Genomic DNA, 21,688 nt, shown 5'->3' on the forward strand with positions numbered 1-21,688 from the left:
GCAACTAACGCACATAAGCGCACGTTTACTTTAAAAAATATTAGGATAATCTCTATTGTATAGGCCTGCTCAGATCTTTAGGCACACACATGGCGGATTAGCACAGATAGTACAGACATAGTGCTCTTTTTGTGTCTTTTACCAGTAATTATTGCTATGATGCGTATTATTTTCGTTGATGTGAAACGGGGTGTCATAACTTCTAATCGCCACCAGGTGGGGATGTTGATCAGCTCAACCGATGCGTTCAAGTGAATCTGCGGCGATGTCACAAGTCAACTTTTTTTTAACTCTGTATTTTTTCCTCAAACCTTGTTTTTGTGATACGCACACAGGAACATTTAACCCGGCAACAGTTGGAAAATCTGCATTCTGAAAACACCTTTTCTATTAAATTGGAATTAATTATTGCTACAAAAGTGCACCATCGTGTGTAAAATCATAAAGTAACAACTGCAAAAGACTCGGCAACAGCAGTTAAGTAAGAAACACTTGTATTTTCGTCTGACACGTCTGGGCACGTTACAGTTGCAAACAAACTGTCATCAACCTACAGATCTGAACCTTGTTCATGTCAACCGTGTTATAATGTGCCACCTGTTACAGTCAAAACAGTAAGACAAAATGAGACACTGAACATTAAACATCAGAAGAAATACACTATTTTAAAAATCATCCTCCAATTCAGAACTTTTGTTCAGACAAGATATTGTGGCACTGTACATAATTACGCAAATAACTCAGAAGATTGGCACTAAAACGTATTTTATGGATGTGCAAACGAGGGAATCTCTTCAATTTTCCTCCACTGTTGTTTCTAGATTCGCCACTAGGCGGCGCCCTAGCAGAGCCAAACTCCTCTGCAGCAAACATCCCCTGCACATGCACGTGTGTACAATAACCCTAAATTAAAAACAAACAAAACTAGTAAAATGAGATGAAAACACCACTAGTTGACAACCTCCTCATGCAGTTCTTGGCTAATGTTTTGGCTCCTTTGGTATAAAGACCACAGTGTTTTAGGGTCCTGTTCTGTCTTCCAACATCCCGTTGCAGCTTCCACAATCCCAAATCCACCCCGTCCACAGCAGCAGTGGTGCTCTTGAGCTACTGTCCAGTTGTCATCGGTGAACTAGTCCAGTAACAGTAGTTGTTGCTCGTCCGGGGGCTCCAGTGGGTCCTGAGCAGGTAAGATCCAATTGTCAGTCTTTGACTAGTCTGTAAATGTGATGCTGCGCGCCGTGCTCGCTGGTGGACACCTCAAAGACGTAAGCTATGCACAAGAGGGTCTCCAATGTGTCCCTGTTAGTCACCACCTGTGGACAAACACAGAATGTCCCATTCAGACATGTTCCACAGAATCCCTCCCTTATTAAATTTGAGAAGAAAATGCTGTTTATGGAATTTAGTTTGGGTCAGAAAAAAAGTTTAGGTCTCCCCCCCCTTCCCCCGTCACAGCGCTGAGGGGCTCGTACTGTAAACCAGGGGATGATGAATTGTGATTGGCTGACCACTGGTCAGAACCTTCCGTTATTCTAAAACACATTTGTACCTGCAGATGCAGCACGTTCAGAACAAGCACAGTGATTAATAATTGTGCTGAACTTAACATTTGTTATGCGATGCTTATGGAGCGAGCGTGCAGCGGCAGCTCGGTGTACACACATCTGCGGTGTATGTACATGCACATGCGTGTGTGTGTGTGTGTGACTGTTAATGTGCAGTTCATGGATAATATGAGCTAAATCAGCCCATTGAGAAACCTAATGACATGCTGCCCTGTAGCCGTCAGTGTGGGCTGAATATAGTCATTGTCCCTTGGCAAGTAGGAATGCAGTCTCCAATGGAAGGGACACCAAAGTCTTTGAACCCTTGTGTTGAGGACCACTTTGTTACTATGGTGACGCACTCCTCTCTGTTCACTTTGCTCTCTTAGGAACACACCAGCTCATTCAGTAAAGTCCAGCGAGCAGCGGAACGAACAAGAAACCGTAAAGATGTTTAAAGATGCTGAGCGGGCGAAAATCTTGTTTGACACCGTTTCCAACGGTGGGATCCCTGCGAAGACGCCGTGAAGGTCAAAGAAAACACCAGCACCTACTGGACATCCGGACCAGTGTCCGCTATCACAACTGCAAAGTGCCAGTTAAAGAATGAAAAACAAGAAGATCCCACTTGATTGGAAGCATAAACAGAACAATATCAGGTTAAAGGTGACCAGGAGACATTGGATTGATTTTTATTTCCACGTTTTGTCAACAGTCACTAAGAGGGGGTTTGGTAACTGATGGCAGGCTGTGGAGAAGGATGCACTATGGACCAGAACTCCATTAAAAGGCACCCTGAGCAGATATTGTGGTTTGTTTAAGTCAAACTGGGTTCACACCAGTTGTTGATCCGTCCGTGATGTCACCACTGGCTCAATGTAGAGGTTAATAACATGTCACAACAAATCACTGTCAATGCTCAGATTCTACACTGTGGGAGATGGTAAAACACACTCTCACACACACACAGTGCCTCTTTGCTGTGGCCATGTGTACCTGCAGGATGGTGAAGTTCTCCAGTACGCTGTTCATCATATACTTCTCTGGCAGGTGCTTCAGCTTGTGGATGAAGTTGATCATGTATTCACATAAAGGGGAACGATGGATGCGAAACATGTAGCGTCCGTTCTCGTAACGTGCGTACTCTGTCTGAGGACACAGAGAGACGACACAATGAAAGCACGAAACCCGATACGAGCGCGTATACAGCGCGCAAAGACCATTTAAAAACATTAAAAGGATGAAATTCTAAAAAAACAAACAGGGGACACATATTCCACTAAAACCCAATTATATACATTGGATATCTATGTGATAAGCTATAATCTGTGTAATATTATACACCTAATGCAGTGGGTGGCACGCCAGACATGACAATAAACATATTTCTTGTGACAAGCATAATCAAATGATGAGGCCATTAAATATCATGTGGCCCGCTGGAGCAAATGGCCTTACCTACGGATGTGTGTATGTGTTTATATTGTATAATCCATCAGCAGCGGAAGGGCCACTATTGTGTCTGCTTAATGGGAAGTGGCAGATTTCATAAATCACCGTGGTTTCCTGAACATGTATCATTAGTGATCAACTAGAATCCATCTCCCACATAGAAACTCCTCTGGGTGTCACAAAGGTCACGACCTGGTGATGTTGAAACCTTCCACTCCCACCCAAAAAGGTCACAGGTTGTGATGTGATTTATTTTATTTTATTTTTTTGATTGTTGTAGCTTAGTAGAACTTAACAGGAAACAATTACAAAGTGAGACGTGTTCAGGGAGGATTAAGCGTGCCGGGAGGGGTTTTCTCAGCAGAATTATTATAAAATGATCCTTCATTATCTCTCTCTTACCTCCACTTTCTCCACCACCTGCTTTCCAAAGGAGCAGACTTTGGTGGACGAGGTGATAATCGTGTTCTCGGCACTCTCGTACTGACTTGAAACGCCATAGAAGGAGTTGCTGTCATCCTGCAGATTAACACTAAGATCCGCCTGGAGGAGAAAAACACAGCCGGATCATCTAACAGGAATATGCACCTGTCAGGATACCTGCTTAAGAACCCTCAATGTGGAGGAGCGACAGTTGGCTCTAATGTCCCAGTTTGTATCAGCAGTGCTTCACTAAACAAATAAAACCATATGTAAACTTTGTAAAATTCACTCAGCATCGCTGACGTAGCAACGCAGCAACTTTGCTAGCAATAATTTTGCTGCAAGTTGCAGCTTCGCCAGGATGTGAATGCAAATCCAGCTGCCTCTGGTCTCTCCGTGGGTTCAACTTTAAACAGAGGAAGGTATAATTTCATTTTAAAGCGGGCTGAAGTGTCTCCTCTGACAGCCGGGCTGTTTTACCTTTTCCCCTGTCAACCTCTCATCTCCTAATAGGCCATTGAGACACCACACAACCTCCTCTCATCTCTTCATCACCACGTTCATCTTCATCCCTTGCTCATGTAATTTCTCTATTTGTCTTCATCCCTGGGGCCTAGTGACCCTCCCCGAACCGCCATTCCCTGCTTCCCTAACAGCCTGCGAGGGAATTCATCCAATTACAATCATCAGCGTGCAATTGGCTGATTAGATCACAGTGGGCAGACTGTCTGTGTAACAATTTAGCAGAGCCAGCTCAAATCGGATTCCCTCGGCACTTCAAAGGCGTGAAACAATCTGTTAGGACAGGGCCACAGGCTCTGAGGGGGAGCGGGAAGGTGGGAGGGGTGGGGCAGCCAGCGGCCGAAAGGGGCTTTTGCTGCAAATTCAATCTAGAATGCCATAGCTTTGAAGGTGGGCCGGCTGCCTGTCACCGTCGCCATGCCAACCTCAGCCTCAGCACACCCCAGAGTCGTGACCTAGCATGTGGCTATATACGAGGGCGCCAGCATTAACCGGCCTCTGCTCATCTTTTACAGTGGCGTAAATAAAAATATTGTATTATCAGATGTGTCGAGGATTTCATTCTGCCCATTTCCATAGCCGGGGGGGGCTTTTTTTTTTAGCTGTTCCTCCCATTAGCGGTGCTGAAATGCCCGACGGTTGAGGAGAATTTCTGTGTTTGGTCATGGATGCCTGGGGAATTGCAGGATCCCCTTGGGACACAATAAGTTGAAGGGGCTGAGAGGGGACGGCGTTATGAGCCTGTTTTCCTCCTCAGAGGGGCCGCACATGTCATAAATACTGACTGCACAGGCTTTGACACAAATCCGGAGTGTAATATTTCACTGATAAATAACTGGCTGAGTACGTGGCCTGTAACTCCCCCCCGCCATCACACAAATGTTGTTCTCCTGCTTCTGTCTCTTGCTCTTCATCCCTGCTTTTGTTTTCCTATATATCATGCGCCAGGCTCACTCGTCTCCTTTACCGCTCGCCTCTAAAAAAAGGACAAAGCTTGACTGGCTGCACTGCTGTCACTCACTGGCCCGCAGTGAATAACGGGACAGTCGAAGATGTGAGAAGGGAAACGAGAAAGCTGCCGGGTTTATACTGCTGGGATGTTCTTTGAACCTGATACTCCAAATCTTTGGCACCGTCATGGGTGTTATTTAAAGAGATCTATACAGGATCTCAGCTCAACAAGTTCAGACATCGAAGCACATAAAAACAGAGATGCTTCCTAATGTCACCAAGCAGTAAAGCTTGGATGTCCTTTCCCCCACAAGCAAACATCGCGTGTGATTTCACCGTCTGCAGATGTGCACCCGTCTTTGGGCTGGACCTGAATGACTCAAACAGCCCAGCTGACCTCTAACTCTTGAGTCGGGCCATAAAGCCGGAGTGTATGGGATCCCAGTTAGAATATATCTAATAAATGAACTCTAATCTCTTACGCAAACTGTCAAATTTAAAAGTAATCACTGACTCCTGATTTCTTCATCACAAAACAGACCTCATGACGCACAGACAAGTGCTGTAGAAATCACGAGGAGGCTTCCTGCACCGTTGTGAGAGACACACAACAGCCTCTTTCTCGTTTACGATCTGCCCCTCCTGATCATTTGTGACCGGATAGATGATAGCTCACAATACTGTTATTGAATTTCTTCAAATTCGCATCACACCGGTGCTTAATTTAGATATTATTTCAGTAAAAATTCAACTCTACTTGTGCATCTCTGTGCAGTGGTGAGTTGTGGATATTGTATGTTTGTATGAGCGTGTATGTTTGGTGTGTGTGTGTGTGGGGGGGGGGGGGGGGGGGGATCTATAAATAAATATATGAAGGAGGGGCATTAGAGTTGGCCTGGGGTGTACAGCCCAGGGACAGGTGGCTGGGCTCACATTTCCTCCGGTGAAAGATCAGGGCTGCCACTCTTACAGTGTCAAACACACAATCGAGCTCACAAAACAGACACGACAAAATTACTCGCACCGGACGCAGACCAGTGCTGCTCTGGACGACACGTAAATACACCAGTAAAGTTCAAACAAGGAATTTGCATCTCTTCTTGTCCTAAATGTCTTGTCTTAACCCACAAAGCTTAAGCTAAGCTAACACGGTGTGTTAACACCACCGGGCCATTAACGGCTAACAGGTGCTACAAAACATTAACAGTATTCACAGCACTCTCGTTCACCTTCAACACTTGTGGAGGATCATACAAACCACCCGACAGACTATGTGATGTTATACAGTTTATATCAGGAAGTTCAGGTGAACACCACCAGAACTTGGTGGAAATATTTGACTCAGGAGGTGATCTGGCAGGCTAAATGAGAACGTATATTTTTAAAATTAGCCTCACCCAGAACTTGACCAGGAAGAAGGCATTGTGTGGCCCTTTGTCAAACAGCTCCTTTAGGCCTCCCTTCTTTTCAGGGAACTTGTCGTAGATCTGCCTGATATCCACAGATTCCAGGAAGGGGTCGCTGTAGCTCGGGTTAGACTGGCCGATGTGGACAAACAGGTGTTTGTTGAACTGGAGAGACAAACATGCTTATGGAAAACTGGCTAGACTGGACCTTCATTAAATGCTTTTGTTTAATTTGAAGGATGTAATATTAAAAGGAGGCAGACGATCTGTCTGGCATTTATTGCTTATGAAAACTGCGTACTAAATCACACTTTTGGATTTAAAATAGGCATCGTTGAGACCGATGTGCAGTTGTGTGCACGTGCTTTTCCAGGCAGAGTTATCTTCTGCCTTCTCCACTTACAGTCTCTGGATCCTGAGGTTGTTCTAGGAAGGCAGAAAACTCCAGCATCCGCAGTTTGGAGCTGGCAATACTTCTGCCCTGCCAAGGGGGGGCACCGGGAGACATGGAGAGCCCCGCAGTGCTTTCATAACCTGCAGACGAGAGGGCGCCATAAGAGTTAATGCGTGGTTTGAATTTAGCAAAGTTGAATATCAAATATAAAGTCAGCATTTTCTCTGAGCTTTAACAAACTCTTTAACGTGAGCCAAGTTGTCTCAACATTGTGACAGCAGGATAGCCCTCTGTCAACACAGCGCAGGGAGAGAGCACCCACCTGTTATGTGGGCCGGGCCGGACGCTTGCATGGCATAAGTCTGCTGGGAGAAGGGCTTAATGCTGGAGAGACGAGACAGACAGGGGGAGAGGCATGTTATGTACCATCTCGGCCTCATGACCCCGTCCTGCACACTAATTGGACTGGCTGACCTCTAAACGCGGAGAGCCGCTCACTGATCGTCAGACAGCTGACGTTTCGTTATAATTGAGCTGCTACGTAAGACTTTCTGCTGAAGTAACCTGATTGCTAGTCATCTTAGCACATGAATATTATTAATGGACACTGGGGAATTTAAGACCGAGAGGAGCTACTTACTCTTCGTGACCCCCTGGTTGTCCTGGAAGAGCGCCGTGCCAAAACTAAGGAAACAAGAGTCCAAATTTAATGTAGTTCAGTTGTGCTGTATTTAGAAAAAATTATAAATCTAAGATATTTAATGTAAAAAGTTACCATATCATAGGATTTTTGATGTCCATGCAAATGTGCAACTAATAAAGCTACCCATTATTTTAGAAATGATTTAGTTTAAAGTTCATGGACCCTAAATCCATTTTAAATTTTGTGAAACCTTAAAATAGTTCCAATTTAGGTTCTAGTAAAAATGTGGGGGGACACTGATTAAAGACTCACCCCCCCAGGGGCAGGGTATGCTGGCCTTGACAGGCCCTGGAGAGCCATCTTGTTCTGAAAAGCTGTGGGAGAGACAATCTGGGCTGAGGACATGGTGGCCATACTCTGCAAGGCCTTTTCTTTGGCAGCCTGGTCCTGGAGAAGGACAGAGAGGGAGCGTAAGACCAACAGACAGCAACGCAAAGGAAGTGCACTCACCAGACTCCATTTAAGTCAGCGATCCACATCACGGGCCACAAATCAGTGCCCTTAAAGGGGAATTGGAGGGCTGGGGCTAGCTTGCATCATTAGGAGATCCCTGCCAGCCAGAGGCCCGAGAAGGTGATATTACAGTCAAGGACTTTTAGGTCAAGCCTTAAGTTTATTGCTTTGGCCGGGGCAAGCTGGTGATGACAACTAACTTCTGTCAGAGGTCATACAGTGTGACACAGAAGGCAACAAGGTGATATGTTAATATGCTGATAATTGCATCAAAAATGGGCAAAGTCTAATGGAATAAAGTGATCTTATTGTAGTAGTATTGGCATTTTCTTATTCCCAAAACCATTCCTTTCCAAATCCCAAAAGTCAACAAGTATTTGCCGCCTAGCCCTAATGGGCAAGGCCAGAGGGTGCATTCTTCTTCCTGGAACTGGCTAACACAAGGGCATAGCTGAAATATTGGGGGGGAGGGTGTTCATGTGGCAGAGATCTCAGTTACACCGAAGACTTATTTAAAAAAGCCCGTCACAGGGTTGGCCCCTGTGACTGATGCTGGGCCCTGCCAGCTGAACCCTCATGGCTGCCATTCAAACGGAGGGAGAGTCCTGTTGCCTGCTGTGACTGGGAATATATGCAGGCATATGTGGATGAGAAATGTAAAGTGAGAAAGTGCTGGGAGGTCGGGGATGTTCACACTCTTAGCCCACCATAAAGAAAAACCTTTATTGAGGCATTTGCCGGAAGAAAATAGTAATCATAATCATACACCTTTGCATTTAGAGGGCATAATGATGGTGATAATTTATCAATGACAACATGGCAGCCTCCTAACCTGCACTGATTGGAGTGTGCAATCAAAAAATATGTTTGCTTTGTTCCTTTGTGGTAACAGAAAGCCAATATCTATGACATCAGTGATGGATGCTGGAATTTTTTGATAAAAGACAAGACCCGATAATAAGAGAGAATGAATCTCTCTTTTCATTAACAGCTATACAACATGATTAGAATCAACCTGGCTCTCTGTGTACAGGCACCATCATCTGATTATAAACCACAAACCTGCAGGAGTCAATCAAGAAAACAATAAACTAATTGTGTCTTCCATTCATCTGATTTGATTAAAAGCGATATATCTCACCAGTTTTTACTTAAGCTAATCAATTAAAAATCAATACTTTAAAACATTGACTGAGCAAAGGGGGAGAAAAAAAAGCATTGACTCACGTAGCGTACCTTCAGCTTCACTTGGATCTCTCTGGCCTTCCGCCGGGCCAGAACCTGGATGTGACTAGATACCTAAAACACAGGGTGTGTAGAAGACGCGATAGAGTTAACACGTGTTTATGTTTCAATGTGTAGGCTACGCTAAAGAGAGATAGTAGCTTTGACTATGGCTAAATGTGGAAATCTGAATGCATTAGTGCAGAAAGCATCTCCTCCCGACACCAATGACCACATACTGAAGTCTCAGAGTCGGGTTCTGTCACCTCAGGCACTGATTTCACAACTGTCAATACTTTTACAGCTGTTGAACGCGTGTCCCTCCACTTTAAACTGTCGCGCTATCCATGTCTGATCCCAACACCGACCTCCTCTCATTTCCCCCCATCTCTTGTCACAATCCTGCCAGATGACTTAGCAGGCGCTCGTCCTCGCCACATCCATCACTACCCATACATCAGTCTTTCCATATCAGGTACCGTAGTGAGGATAAAGTTCCAAATCCCTCGCCCGTCCCACCTTCCCACCACCAAACTGTCCAGCTTCTTTTCCCTTCTAACAAGCGGCGCATCCATGAGGTGGTGAAGAAACACCATGGACACATGATCCTGCAGCATCTGTGCGTTGGGCTGTGGCCCTGAATCACTCATCATCTCCAGCCCTCCACGCTGGAGGGAGCGAAGAGTCAGGTGCTACTCGGGGTGTCGCGGCATCACTTAGCAGGAGAGGACATTCCAAAAATAGGGGGCAGGTTCCAGTGGCATGAGGAGAGAGCATACCTGCTTCCTGGTCCGCGTCTTCCCCGTCCGAAGTTTGATGTACCGAGCAATCAGCTCATTCCGTCCTGTTAGTGAGCAGAAGACAACATTTTAGGTGCCATCTCTCTCCACCCCCTGAAATTAAAACTTTTAATTGATTTTATTTCATTTTCTCTTAAAATAATCTAAAAAGGTCTATTTTCTTTTGAAAAAACGGAAAATAAAGTTCATTTAAGGTGTAAATAAATAAACAAATGTAAAAACTAATTTTTTCAACGCAAAGGGTGACATGATAAACATTATTCAAATATATCTGTAAGTGGATGTAACGATCTTTATTTGAATCTTTGCATTTCGGTTCAGTATCTAGTATTTGTGAAATATACGTGCATATTAGGAAATGTAAATACGGCTCTAAGTTAAGGCTGTCAAGTGCTGAAAACTGCAAATATATCACTAAGTATATACAAATGTGTCTGAGGCCTCGCGTCCCGAGCCCCGGCCCCCTGAGTGACGGCTGAGCTTCAGTGACTTGCACACCGCCGCCGCTGACAGACGGGTCACACAGGCAGAGCAGGTGGAGGCTGCGGCCATGCGATCCTGCGCCCAGACCCATGACACAGGCCGCTGACCGGAGCAGGAGGGGGCTGTCTGGAGAGGCGGCAAGGCAGCTGGTGTGTATGTCAATGTTTATGGAATATGCCTTTATGCTTGCCCATAAATCTTGAGCTTGTTCCCCTCCATCTATATCCAGAGTCTAGAGTTACAGTGGAGGACAATATACCCCCCCACACGCACACACACACACCACGATGCTGTGCAGCCAGTTTGATGAAGAATTTCAATACACACTTAGTCAAGACACACACGTGTTTCAACACTGTTGCATTTTTGAAAGTTGGTGTTCAAATTTTAAGTAGCAAAAATTTCATTTCATTTAAGATCTTTTGACATCAGAGAGGATTATGATGAACGGCTGGTAAAAATGATGTCATACATTTGTAAGTAAGCCTATATGATCTATATTGGTTTATTTATATCACTCTCACACCCACTAGACCACACACACACTTGCAGAACTTTGCACCACCTCTTAAAAACAGTCATTTTTCCTCTCGGTGCTGCACATCCATGTGAATCAACATACATCCTGGAGCACATGCGTCAGACTCTCCCTTACACAGTGACACCTGGGTCAGAATGTAGAACACTCACCAAATGACTAATCATGTGACCCACAGCGATGAGCTGAGAAAAATAAAAAAGGCTTGGACAAACCTTCGCTGGAATTTTAGTGAATCAGTGGAATATTTGTTGCCGGGTGGAACTTTCTATAGTAGCTGCTGAAGTTTCAATGTTTTCTTTGGAACTGATAATAGTTTAAAAATGTGCAATTTCCACATTAAGACCAAGTTGGCAGTTTAAGTGATAATTCAGCCGTTTAACACTTGCAAACACACAGAAGATATGAAAGTGATTCGTCAAATGTTGTCCGTTTCATTTTATATAATACTCGCTCCCCCAGACTGCTTGGTTTTCCTTTCAATTCTCTAACTGTTCAACCATTTTTATCACCAGTTCATCAGCAGCTGCCGGTCAACCAGCACTTTTCTTTACTTCGCCAAGGATTAAAAAGTACATTCCACAGTCCAGTCATCTTCAGACTTTTGAACATTTTCATTGTACAATTTGACCTCAAATGATCATTTCGTTGTCTTTTTGGATTTTCTCACATTACAACAGCAACTTCTATTTATGCGACATTTATCCTTCATAATCCTCCATCACTCCCAAACTACAAGTTTCCTTGTAAATAAACCATTATCCTATTTTTTTTACATTTTAAAGAAAAACTGCATGTATTATATGGCTTCTAAGATGCTCAGAGGATTGAACATATGTTGTTGTATCAGATGCCCAGCCGCTCCTTGTGCGGCTGCTTGGGGTTTTCAAAAATACCCTCTAACGTACCCATGAGATCATAGAGGAGACTCGGTCACACAACGATGAGACCATGATATGTGAAGGGAGCAGCAGAGCGCCTCTGTGCCAACCAGGGCTGCAAAGATGTTAGCCGGGACGTTTTGCTGTCGTTAAAAAGATGATTGTATGGTATTCCATAGAGGCTATTGTTGAATTTCTTTTGGCCGTGGTTACATTTGTGCAGATACAGATGAGAGGCAGCTGAGTGTGACTGCAGGTCAGCATAAATCAATAATAACACTGATACATGGTGTTAGGAGTTGTCATTCCCGGTCTTACGGAGCTTTTTTATAACTCACTGGAGTCCAGAGGAGGAAGGTCAGAGGGGGCAGGCCTGTGGGTCCCTTTCAAAGTCAACCTCTGGGCCTCGCTGGGCTGTAAATCTGTCCATCCCCTCGTGGTCCTCAATGGCCTGGTTTGCTCCCTCTCCTCTCTGCCTCAGCCTATCGCATTCTTGACATTCCTTTGGTATATAGTGACTGGGCCAGGTCGGGTCCTGCATCTGCTAGTTTGAGCCTTTGTGTCCAAGTCATATTTGCGTGTGGAATGAAGTAATTACTTCCTGAGACAGGGTTGTGTAGAAGTCATATTTGCGTGTGGAATGACCTCATTACTTCCTCAGACAGTGTTGTTTACGTAAGCGTTCATCACCATATTCCACATATCTCACAGATTTAGTAATTAAGGCGTGCTGATTAGTGCACAAACTCAATTAACACCATGAGGGGCACAGAAATCTCTGCACCGGTCACTCAACACTAGTCCACACAATCTGTTGTGCTGCCATTACATTTTCCACTTTTTATCACAATTTTCAACTTTAATAGAGTCACATCTATAGTTTTCCTTGCATGTAGAGTTTTTGAACAACCTGAAGCACAGGCTGACCTGCAGCACTCTCTGACGACACATCTGCCAGCCACGTGTGCAAACATCTGTTCAAGAAAACAAAAGCACATTTAGACTGCAGACATGTCTTGGCATGCTTTCCTTTTCCTTTCAAAAGATGGCTCTTGCCTTTCTGAGGTCTGAAAATACGACTCTGTCCAACCTAAAGCAATCACACGTGTCAAAGGGTGAAGCCAGGGGAGGCGATAGAGACTTTGCAGTATTTGTCTGCGGCTGCCAATATTTTGGTGATGCACATGCAGGTTTTCCAACTACCAGATGCTGTAAGCGATGCAGCAAGAAGAGCTGTCAGTATCTGGATAGAGTGGATTAAATACGATACATAGCAGCAAAAAGGTCTTTTTTCTTGTTTCCTCTTTAATAATATTTCAATGATCTGTCACACTGCTGTCCTTTATGCTGGCACTTTATGACAGAATGATGTAGCTTCAAATTAGAAATAAAGTTACAGGTCTTGTGTCCAGTTTGCCTATAAATAACTGAATTATATTGCATCATCTTAACATGGGATCCATAACCTGAAGTATCACCCATGTTTATTTTGTTAATTATCTGGTAATTAGTAATACTGGTATCCCAGCCAAATGATATAGTATTTCCAGCAGAGGGGTAAATTTAACAGATGTCATGCTATATTAACACAACCAGCCACAAATGTCTTTGCAATTACCAAGATTTATGCAGGAGGTAGTTTACATAGAGCAGATCAACAGATGTCTGACCTGTCTGGACCCCTCTGCCTTCCACCATGCTTAGCTGAGATGTGGAGATAAAGAGACAGTGACAGCTCAGTTACACGGCTCATGGCGTCTTATTAAATACACTGTGAAATACTGAGAAGTTCACACACAACCGCAGGGACTGACACGGAGTCCAGATTCTGTGGGCTCATATTCGGGAGATTATTTCATTGAAAACACTAAAACGAACGTCGAGTCCTTCCAGAGTCTGAAGATTGAGGGTCTGAAGGTCACCGTCGGGATCGTCCTCCAGATCAGATGACGCCCCCATCGAACCCTGGAACACTCCCTCGATCCCAGAACAGATGCTTAAATTCTATTAGATGGACAGTTCTGTTACATTTAATGTGAAATACTTGAATGTTCTGACTTTTGAAGATACTCAGTATGAGTAATTAGTTTGTTGTGTGTTAACGCAGCTCTTTAGGTCAACTCTGAAGGCTCCAACACCAAAGCTGGACCATTCAGGAGACATCGCTGTGACTCCAGCAGGAACAGGCTGGAAAACTCTTTCGTATGTAATTTGCTCATGGTAATTATGGTCTGGAATGAAGAAAATTTATGTGTTTGTTTTTTTGTAACTTAAGAACCCGCACTTTTACAGCAAAATGTTATGGTATTACGAATAAACACTCGACCTGTCATGACTAAACCCATGCGGGAAAAAGTTCCTGTTCCCATGAGACATGGTCACAACAGAAGAAACACAGGCCCCGGTTGTTTCTTAAAGGTCACCAGATCAAGGTCGCTGGTGATTTTCTCCCTTTACTGTCAGAATTTACGCCACCGTGAGGAGTCACCGTTGCTTTTAAATGCCCTTTACACCAGAATCTTAATGAGACTTTAGATATGAACAGATTGGCAAAACCCCACATCCGGTTGCGAAGAAACTTAGTGGGGCCATGATTCACTGAGTTGGTCTTCTTTGTTCTGAGCAAAGAGGAAAACAGGCCACCGTTGAGGGAAGCATTACAGACATTATCCACAACACAAACACATTTTTCCCGTCTTCTTTTGGGTATGTCCGTAAATCAAGTGTGTTGAAAAATGCCATATAAAGCCCGGTGTGCTACAATTTACAAAACATGGAAAAATCAGTTCTAATGCAACATCAAAAACAGAAAACTGCAATTAAACCATCTCAGGGCTTAATATGACAGGAAATAATGAGGAAGAATTGTAATATTTCCAGTGCCATGTTGACGTATGAGAGCTGTCAGTGTGTGGGTTTTCTCTGTTCTGTAATTTTGGACTGCTTCGCCATTATTGCAGCATGAAGTCTTCAGTAAGAAGACAGGGCACATCTCATGCTGAGAGCCACACAAGGCAGGAAATGTTTTCCTTGGCAGATGCATGTCGAATTACTGCTGGAGCACATAAACGCCACAATATCCGTGACACCATCCTTAATAAGCGAGCTAATACGTGCGTTGACTAATGGGCACGAGGGCCGCCGCCATAACCGGCTTTATGGGAAGAAAATGTAATGAATGCATGGGGAATATGGGGTGAAAACATGCTGCTCGGTTTAGGAATTTACAACTGGTGCAAGCACACATTCCCTTTGTTTGACTGCTTGGAGACTCAGTATCATATTGTTTTGCGAAGAATGGCATTCATTCCGAAGGACCTAAAATTCAGGGTATGCCAGTCTCAGCCAGCACAGAGTTATTTTCACAGTTTATTTTGTCTATGTTGCCATATATAAGCCATGGTAGGAGACAAAATAACATTTCTAGAACCATCAAGCCATCACTTTTCACCATTCCTTGTATGCCATTAGAGATATACTTAACTGATATTTAATTTGCCACCTGATTTAGGACCACCCATCAGCAATATAACAACATTACTGAAGCTAAAGCCATTCAAAGTGGCATTACATTGATTCTGGTTTCCTGAATGACTTGAGTTGTTGGCCAATTATAACCTCAGGGGTGGTGATAAAAGGTGAGGAGGGCACTAGGAGCTGCGAGGTAAAGGCTGGATGAAGGAGGAGGAGTGAGCGCTGTGTGAGAGGGTGTTCAGGGAATGGCAGCACATTGGGCCATGCCTCACCTCACCTCACCTCATGTCTCAAGTCATATATGAGGACTTGCCAGAAGGTTCCTGCTTCAATGGAAAGTGGCTGGAGGTCATTGACAAAGAGGCCAAAGAGACAAATCTGATACAAAGTCATATAAGAAAGGTAAAAATCCTGAAAAAAACCCTTAAGTGACACATATTCACAAACTGGGGACAGGTGTGACAAAGTTCGAGACACCACCACCCACCTTGGTGTTTATTTGTCCACCCATCCTCCTCCCCTGGAGGCACTCAAAGGGTAAAAGTCTATTCTGGTTTAGGGTTACAGCTATACTGCCTTGAACCCCTGGGCTCCTGAGTGCACATGCCATTCCTTGCGGGCCTATGAACTCCCTGGCGTGCATCACCTGCCCCTGACCCCCACAGCGCACAGCGCAGAAGGGGCACTGCAAAGGGGCACTGCCAAAAAGTACACCATCTTTACCCATGCGGCCCCTTATTCCCGTGACAAAGCGTCACCCATCTTTATGCTATCACTCCCCGGCTTTATACGGTTTAAGTGCCAATCAGAAGACGGCCATGACCTCGATGCACAGCTAAGCGAAGCAACTACTAACAGTTAAAGGAGCTGTCTGGCACAGTGACAAAATGAGGCGATGACAAGCCGCCTAATAGAGCCCTACCTCCATCTGTCTGTTTCCCAAATACCACATCACCCATCAAACAGACGTGTAGGAGGGCACACGACTGCAGACCTGTCTTGTTTCCAAACGTCAGCAAGATTTCAGGGTCTACAGAAAATATCACTGGTTTGGTTATGGTGATGTTCAAGATTCACTGAAGGAGCTGCTTTGCTGAACCTAAAATAAAAAGAGTTCCTGATTACAGTTATTTAAACCATTGGCTTGGCAGATCAGAGCGCAGCACACCCTTAATTCATTTTGACTGCATTTACACTACACCTGTGGTCAAGCGTGATCCGCTGCAATCTGAATCCGAATTTTTGTGCCAGGTGTTCAAAATGGGACCAGTGATCTGGAGCCAAAGACCAAGACCAAGTTGAGTGATTGGAGGGGGGTGAGCTAATTTGGGTAACGAGAATGTTGTAAAGGTCTCTTTACAATCACTGCCAGTATACAATTGTGGTTCAGTTATTTATAGGCCACAGGGAAAAAAAATAAATTAGACAGACAGACAGACAGACAGACAGACAGACAGACAGATGGCTCAAAACATTCCAAAACCAGAATGCCCCATTTATTATTTCATTTATTATTTCTAAGAGCTCAGTGGTCTCCAGTATTCTCATGTGAAAGACGTTTAGGTCAGCCGGGACTGTTCTTGCAGCTGGATGTCCAGAGGAACAGCTGGTGAGAGGGGTAACTAAGAAACCAAAGATCACTCTGACTGAGCTCCTGTTTGGAGACGGAGACTGTTTCATGACCACTGCTGCAGGTCGGATCCATTTATTTCTACACAGATGGACTCTGATGAAGCTGCAGAACCATCTCAGAACTGAACCGAAGAAATAGACGGGACCTAAATAACCTACATGAGTGTGACAGCAGAGGGCCTGAATACTTCCTGTATGGTCATCTGATATTTCAGATTTTCTTGTTGACTAATTTGCGAATGGTTCAAAAATCCTGAGTTTGGAAATGAGTGTAGCTAGATGAGGGAAATTTTTCCCCCCATTTATTTTGGCATAAGATTTCGCCATAAGAAAAAGTGAAAAATTTTAGAGGGTTTGAATACTTTCCCTACCAACTGTAGAGAGACAATTTAAGTGTAAGCACCTGTTTCTGACAAATCTTACCATTATACTGTACATTGGAGCTGACAGCTGTGCAAAAAACAGCTGTGTGTTTGTGTGTGTGTGTGTGTGTGTGTGTGTGTGTGTGCGCGTGTGTACATGGGATTAATGGGAGATATTGCAGTGCAGATGTCACTAATATAGCACATTGTACGAATGTTTTGTTTATGTTTTATTAGAAACGGCCCTGACCTCTAACCCCATCCCATTGCTTGTTTCCGTGTTTTCTAAATATCCCATTCAAGAAAAAACGTGACCGTACCGTACATCTTGCCTTCATCAGAGAGGATGATTTTCCTGCGGCCACATGGTGGGTAGATAGCGAGAGCTTCCTGGAAGCTCTGCTCAATGTCCGGGGCCCAAACCCCCTCCGCATCATTCTCCAGGGGTTTGTCAAGTGCGTCCCCCAACTCCTCACTCCCACCCCGGGGGGAGGGAGCCGGCACCCACTCTGCAGACGTGGTGAGATGATGGGAAGAGGACCAGGGAGCAGCGGGCGGAGGGCCCGGATTTGGAGAAAAGGATTGAAGGACAAAGGAGGGAGTTTGTAGAGGAGGGGGTTGAGAAGGTGAAATCCAGAGATGCCGTGATGGTGACGATGACAGCAGCGATGAAGATGGTCTGGAAGTGTCACCGCAGCCCTGACAAAGCAAAACGAACACAGAGGAGAGACAATTGAAACAGATTCAAGCGCCACGACGGCTGATTTCAGAAATAATCAAACTTCAAGCATCTTGTGTTTTGGTGATGGCAGGAGGAGCAGCGTGTGCAGGAGGCGTCTGATGTCACCAGTTTAAGAGATGCATTAAAGTGGGATCACTGGCCTCAGACACACTTGGACACACATGCCAAGCAGGATCATACCAGGATATTAAGGCCAGGAGGCTTTTCAAGCTGCTCCTTTCCTTTACCTGTATCACAGCTGACCGTTTTATTAAACACAGATATCCAGAACTGAACTGACTGTTTCAGGTGGGGGGAAGGGGGGGGTGCCGTGGTCACATGATATTCCAATTGTTCTTTCCGACATCAAGTTCCACGGGAAAGACGGCATTGAAAACACATCAGCTTCATATCCTGTTTTGCCCACAGCGTAAAAGTTGTTTAAGATGTCCTCACGCTGCTCATACATACGTCTTCTGACGTCTTTCCTTTTCGACAGAAGTGTGGGAGCAAACAAACGCGGACGGCCGGAGGATGACAGAGTCGTGAGTCAGAGCTCGCCAATTTCCCATCGCCACGAAACTGTGTTTGCATTCAAAAAAAAGACAATACAGAGAAGCGGCGGCTGTTGCGTCAGATCTAATCCCAAACATGACGCCGATGTGTTGCGAGAGTGATCAGGATATCAGTGCGTTGCCGAGAGTAAGTAAAGGATTTCTCCACCAGGAGCACCCCCCAACTTTCCTCTGAGCCCGCTGATGTTTCACCACAATTCATGCGAAGCGTCCCGCCAGTCGTCTATTATGCACATCCCCTCTTTCTCACACACACGTGCACGTGTGCAAACAGATGTGGCGTCCGAGCAGGCGGCGACAACACCAATGCGCTGATGCAGGAGAGAAGAGCTGATTTATCTAAAGTTAATTACAGCAATAATGTCATAAAAAGGAAGAAAAAATAAAAAGTTTCTCAGTTAATCTGAATAATCACTTGATTCAGGTGATTTCATGAATACTTTAAATGAAATAATGTATTATTACATTCAATATGATTACAACATGACAATACCCTAATTAGACAAAAAGCACATTTTGAAAGACATTATAATTATTACATTGGTTGATCACTTCATCTAGTGATTAACAATAAACATTTCTGATGAATCAATATTTTATATGTGCTGATAATGAGAACAGATTATAACTGATATATTAGAAGCACCTGTTAGGCCTTGCATGAATGCAATATGTAGTAATAATGAATTAATTTGCTTTATGTTTTACTGTTTTGAGCTGAAAATATGCACGATTTTAAGCTCTCAGACATATTATAATAATAATTATAGCCTGATAATTTAACTGGTGCAAAAAAAACAGGTTAACCAGCAATCAGAGAGGCTGGTAAAGTTTACGTGGAAAAAAATGTTTAAAAAAAAAAATCAGTGTTACGTAGGAAGTCCTCGGTATTTTTACAGCTGTGGTAAAATGGTCTACATGCATTTAATTGTGAACTGAACGCGTGTCTGAAGACGCGCAACTGAAATATCAAAACGCAGGAATCAGAGAGTGTCAAATTCAGAATCACAATTTAGCTCAGCGGCTCAGCTTTCACGACAAAGATTAACTCATCTGAATACAACTTTTCTTGAGGGGAAATTAATTCAGAACCTTTCTGGGACACGATCCAATGAGCATCTCTGGTCTTGGTCTTGAGCTGCTTGACAGAGTGTCAATGGCTCCAGTGGAAAACACAACTTTGTGGAATCATTTCAAACAAAACTCAAAATTTCCCATTATTTTCTAGTCACTTTGAGCCCCCCCCCAAATTAAAACCAGCTCAGATCTACTGTAGTCATAAATCATTTGAATCCTGGCCTGCTTGAGCGACCAAGAGGTTAATTAATGCAAGTCATGCCTCAAATCACCCCCCCTCCCACTCCCCCACCCCGTCATCTCTCGCCATCACCTCTCTCTCAGTCTAGACCAGTCCCTCATCCTACCCCAGCGAGGCCCCTCTTCTCTGGATCCGCTCAACAGGATAATCCCCCAGCTGGTGCTGTGGTTGGGGGGCCACGTAACCCTTCAACTACCCCCGACACAACTGCTCTCTCTCTCTTACACACACACACACACACACACATACACACGCACTGAAACAACAGACACACGGCATCAAATGATAGCGAGGAGGGGCACTGACAAAGAGCGGGGACCGCGCATATACATCACTCATCACCAGCCACAGATGCTTAAACACACGCTGAGCAGGTTCACGCTCACGACTGCCACAGGCGTGCACGTTTCATGATGCTGCATTCTCAAATCAGGGTTATGTTTAGTTGCTGTACTACACTCGATTCGTTGAAACGCATTCAATAACCAAGCTGAACATTTCTGTTTCAACAGTTTAAACACGCAGTAAAGGTGCTTTATTGTTTGAACAAGTGTGCCGTGAACATACCAGACCTAACACTCAAATCGGACAAAAACGCAAAGGTCAGAGGTCAGCGCCTGTCAATATTTGTGAATAAGTAAATCTGAGAGTCCACAAAACCTTTATTATCCGTTTTTCTTCCAAGAAAAGAAACAGTGTCTCCAACTCGTGCTTGTATGACTGAACGGGTGCGTGTGGATGAGTGTGCCAGCATGTGTGTGTGTGCGTGTGTGTGTGCCTGGTCACAATCTCAGCTAATCACGTTGGGAATGTAAAAGCAGGAAACGGTTTGAAAGGAAAGCTGCAGTATAGGATCAAGCTCTGCAACGGAAAGCTGTGATTTGTGGGGGTTTTTGTGAGCGCACGTGTTCTCTGTCCCACTGGGCTGCACCAGAGGGAGCCTCCAGGCGCAGCATTTTACACACATGCGGAATTCTGCAGTAATTCGACATCGCGCTCATGTGCAGGCGCCGTTGTGCACACGTCACTGTGAGGAACGCACGCATGTGTTTCAGACACATACGATAAGGTGGGCGCCAACAATTTAAAAGCTTTTTAGAATTAAATTTTGAATTTTAAGTAGCTCCAACTACAGCGAAAAAAGGGAAGGGAAATGCAAGTGAACCTGACTGGGGAGTCAGTGTGGACGTAGCTAAAGTGAGTCAAATTTATTTTATTGAATAATAATTCAAGTGCCACATTTCTACAGTACAATATGTATCCAAGGTGGAGAGTGGTCTTCAGCATTTCCACTTGAACGTCAGAAACACAAAAACTTGAATTCTACCAGGAGTCTCTTCCTGCTGGAAGTGTAAACGAGCGCCGACAAGTTTTCCTTGCTTAATTCAATGAGACGCTTTACGATTAAAGGCGCCCATTTTTCATCATTATACAAATCCAGCGGGCGGCCTCCTCATCTAATGGCATCCAGGGAGAGCAGAGGGTCTATCAGATCAGCTCCTGAAATGCAGCTGAAAGATCCATCAGACTGGCTGCAATCAATGGACAACACACACTGACACACACACCCGTGCACGCGCGTGCACAGTGTTGTCTGTGGAGAGGAAAGGGGGGGTTGCAAAAAGTCTTTGTTCTACAAGGCTCACATCAGAGGTATTATTCATTTCTCTCGTGCGAGCGGAGGAGGAATGATCGCTATGTGGGATGAGCGCAGCGAGAAAAAAAAAACTCCTCCACTGCACAGAGGACCTGTCTCGGAACAGCTCAACACACACAAACACACACCCTCGCAAACATGGCTGAAACACAAATTTCCTTTTTATTCAGCT

The 21,688-nt window shown here is 44.5% G+C and overlaps 1 protein-coding gene across 1 annotated transcript; it reads right to left on the bottom strand.

The window, feature by feature from the left end:
- Window positions 1–477: 477 nt before the first annotated feature.
- LOC130536574 (transcriptional enhancer factor TEF-3-like) lies at window positions 478–18,538 on the bottom strand. Its single transcript, XM_057052627.1, has 13 exons — window positions 18,448–18,538; window positions 18,168–18,214; window positions 17,566–17,944; window positions 9,855–9,919; window positions 9,088–9,150; window positions 7,651–7,785; window positions 7,336–7,379; window positions 7,018–7,079; window positions 6,705–6,835; window positions 6,293–6,466; window positions 3,402–3,542; window positions 2,544–2,696; window positions 478–1,316 (listed from the first exon to the last, which is right to left on the bottom strand). Exons 1-13 carry the CDS (start codon window positions 18,536–18,538, stop codon window positions 1,203–1,205), a joined length of 1,599 nt encoding a protein of 532 aa, XP_056908607.1. The 3' UTR covers window positions 478–1,202.
- Between the last annotated feature and the right edge of the window lie 3,150 nt (window positions 18,539–21,688).

The sequence above is a fragment of the Takifugu flavidus genome, chromosome 13, assembly GCF_003711565.1.
Source record: "Takifugu flavidus isolate HTHZ2018 chromosome 13, ASM371156v2, whole genome shotgun sequence".
In the NCBI taxonomy this organism is placed as follows: Eukaryota; Metazoa; Chordata; class Actinopteri; order Tetraodontiformes; family Tetraodontidae; genus Takifugu; species Takifugu flavidus.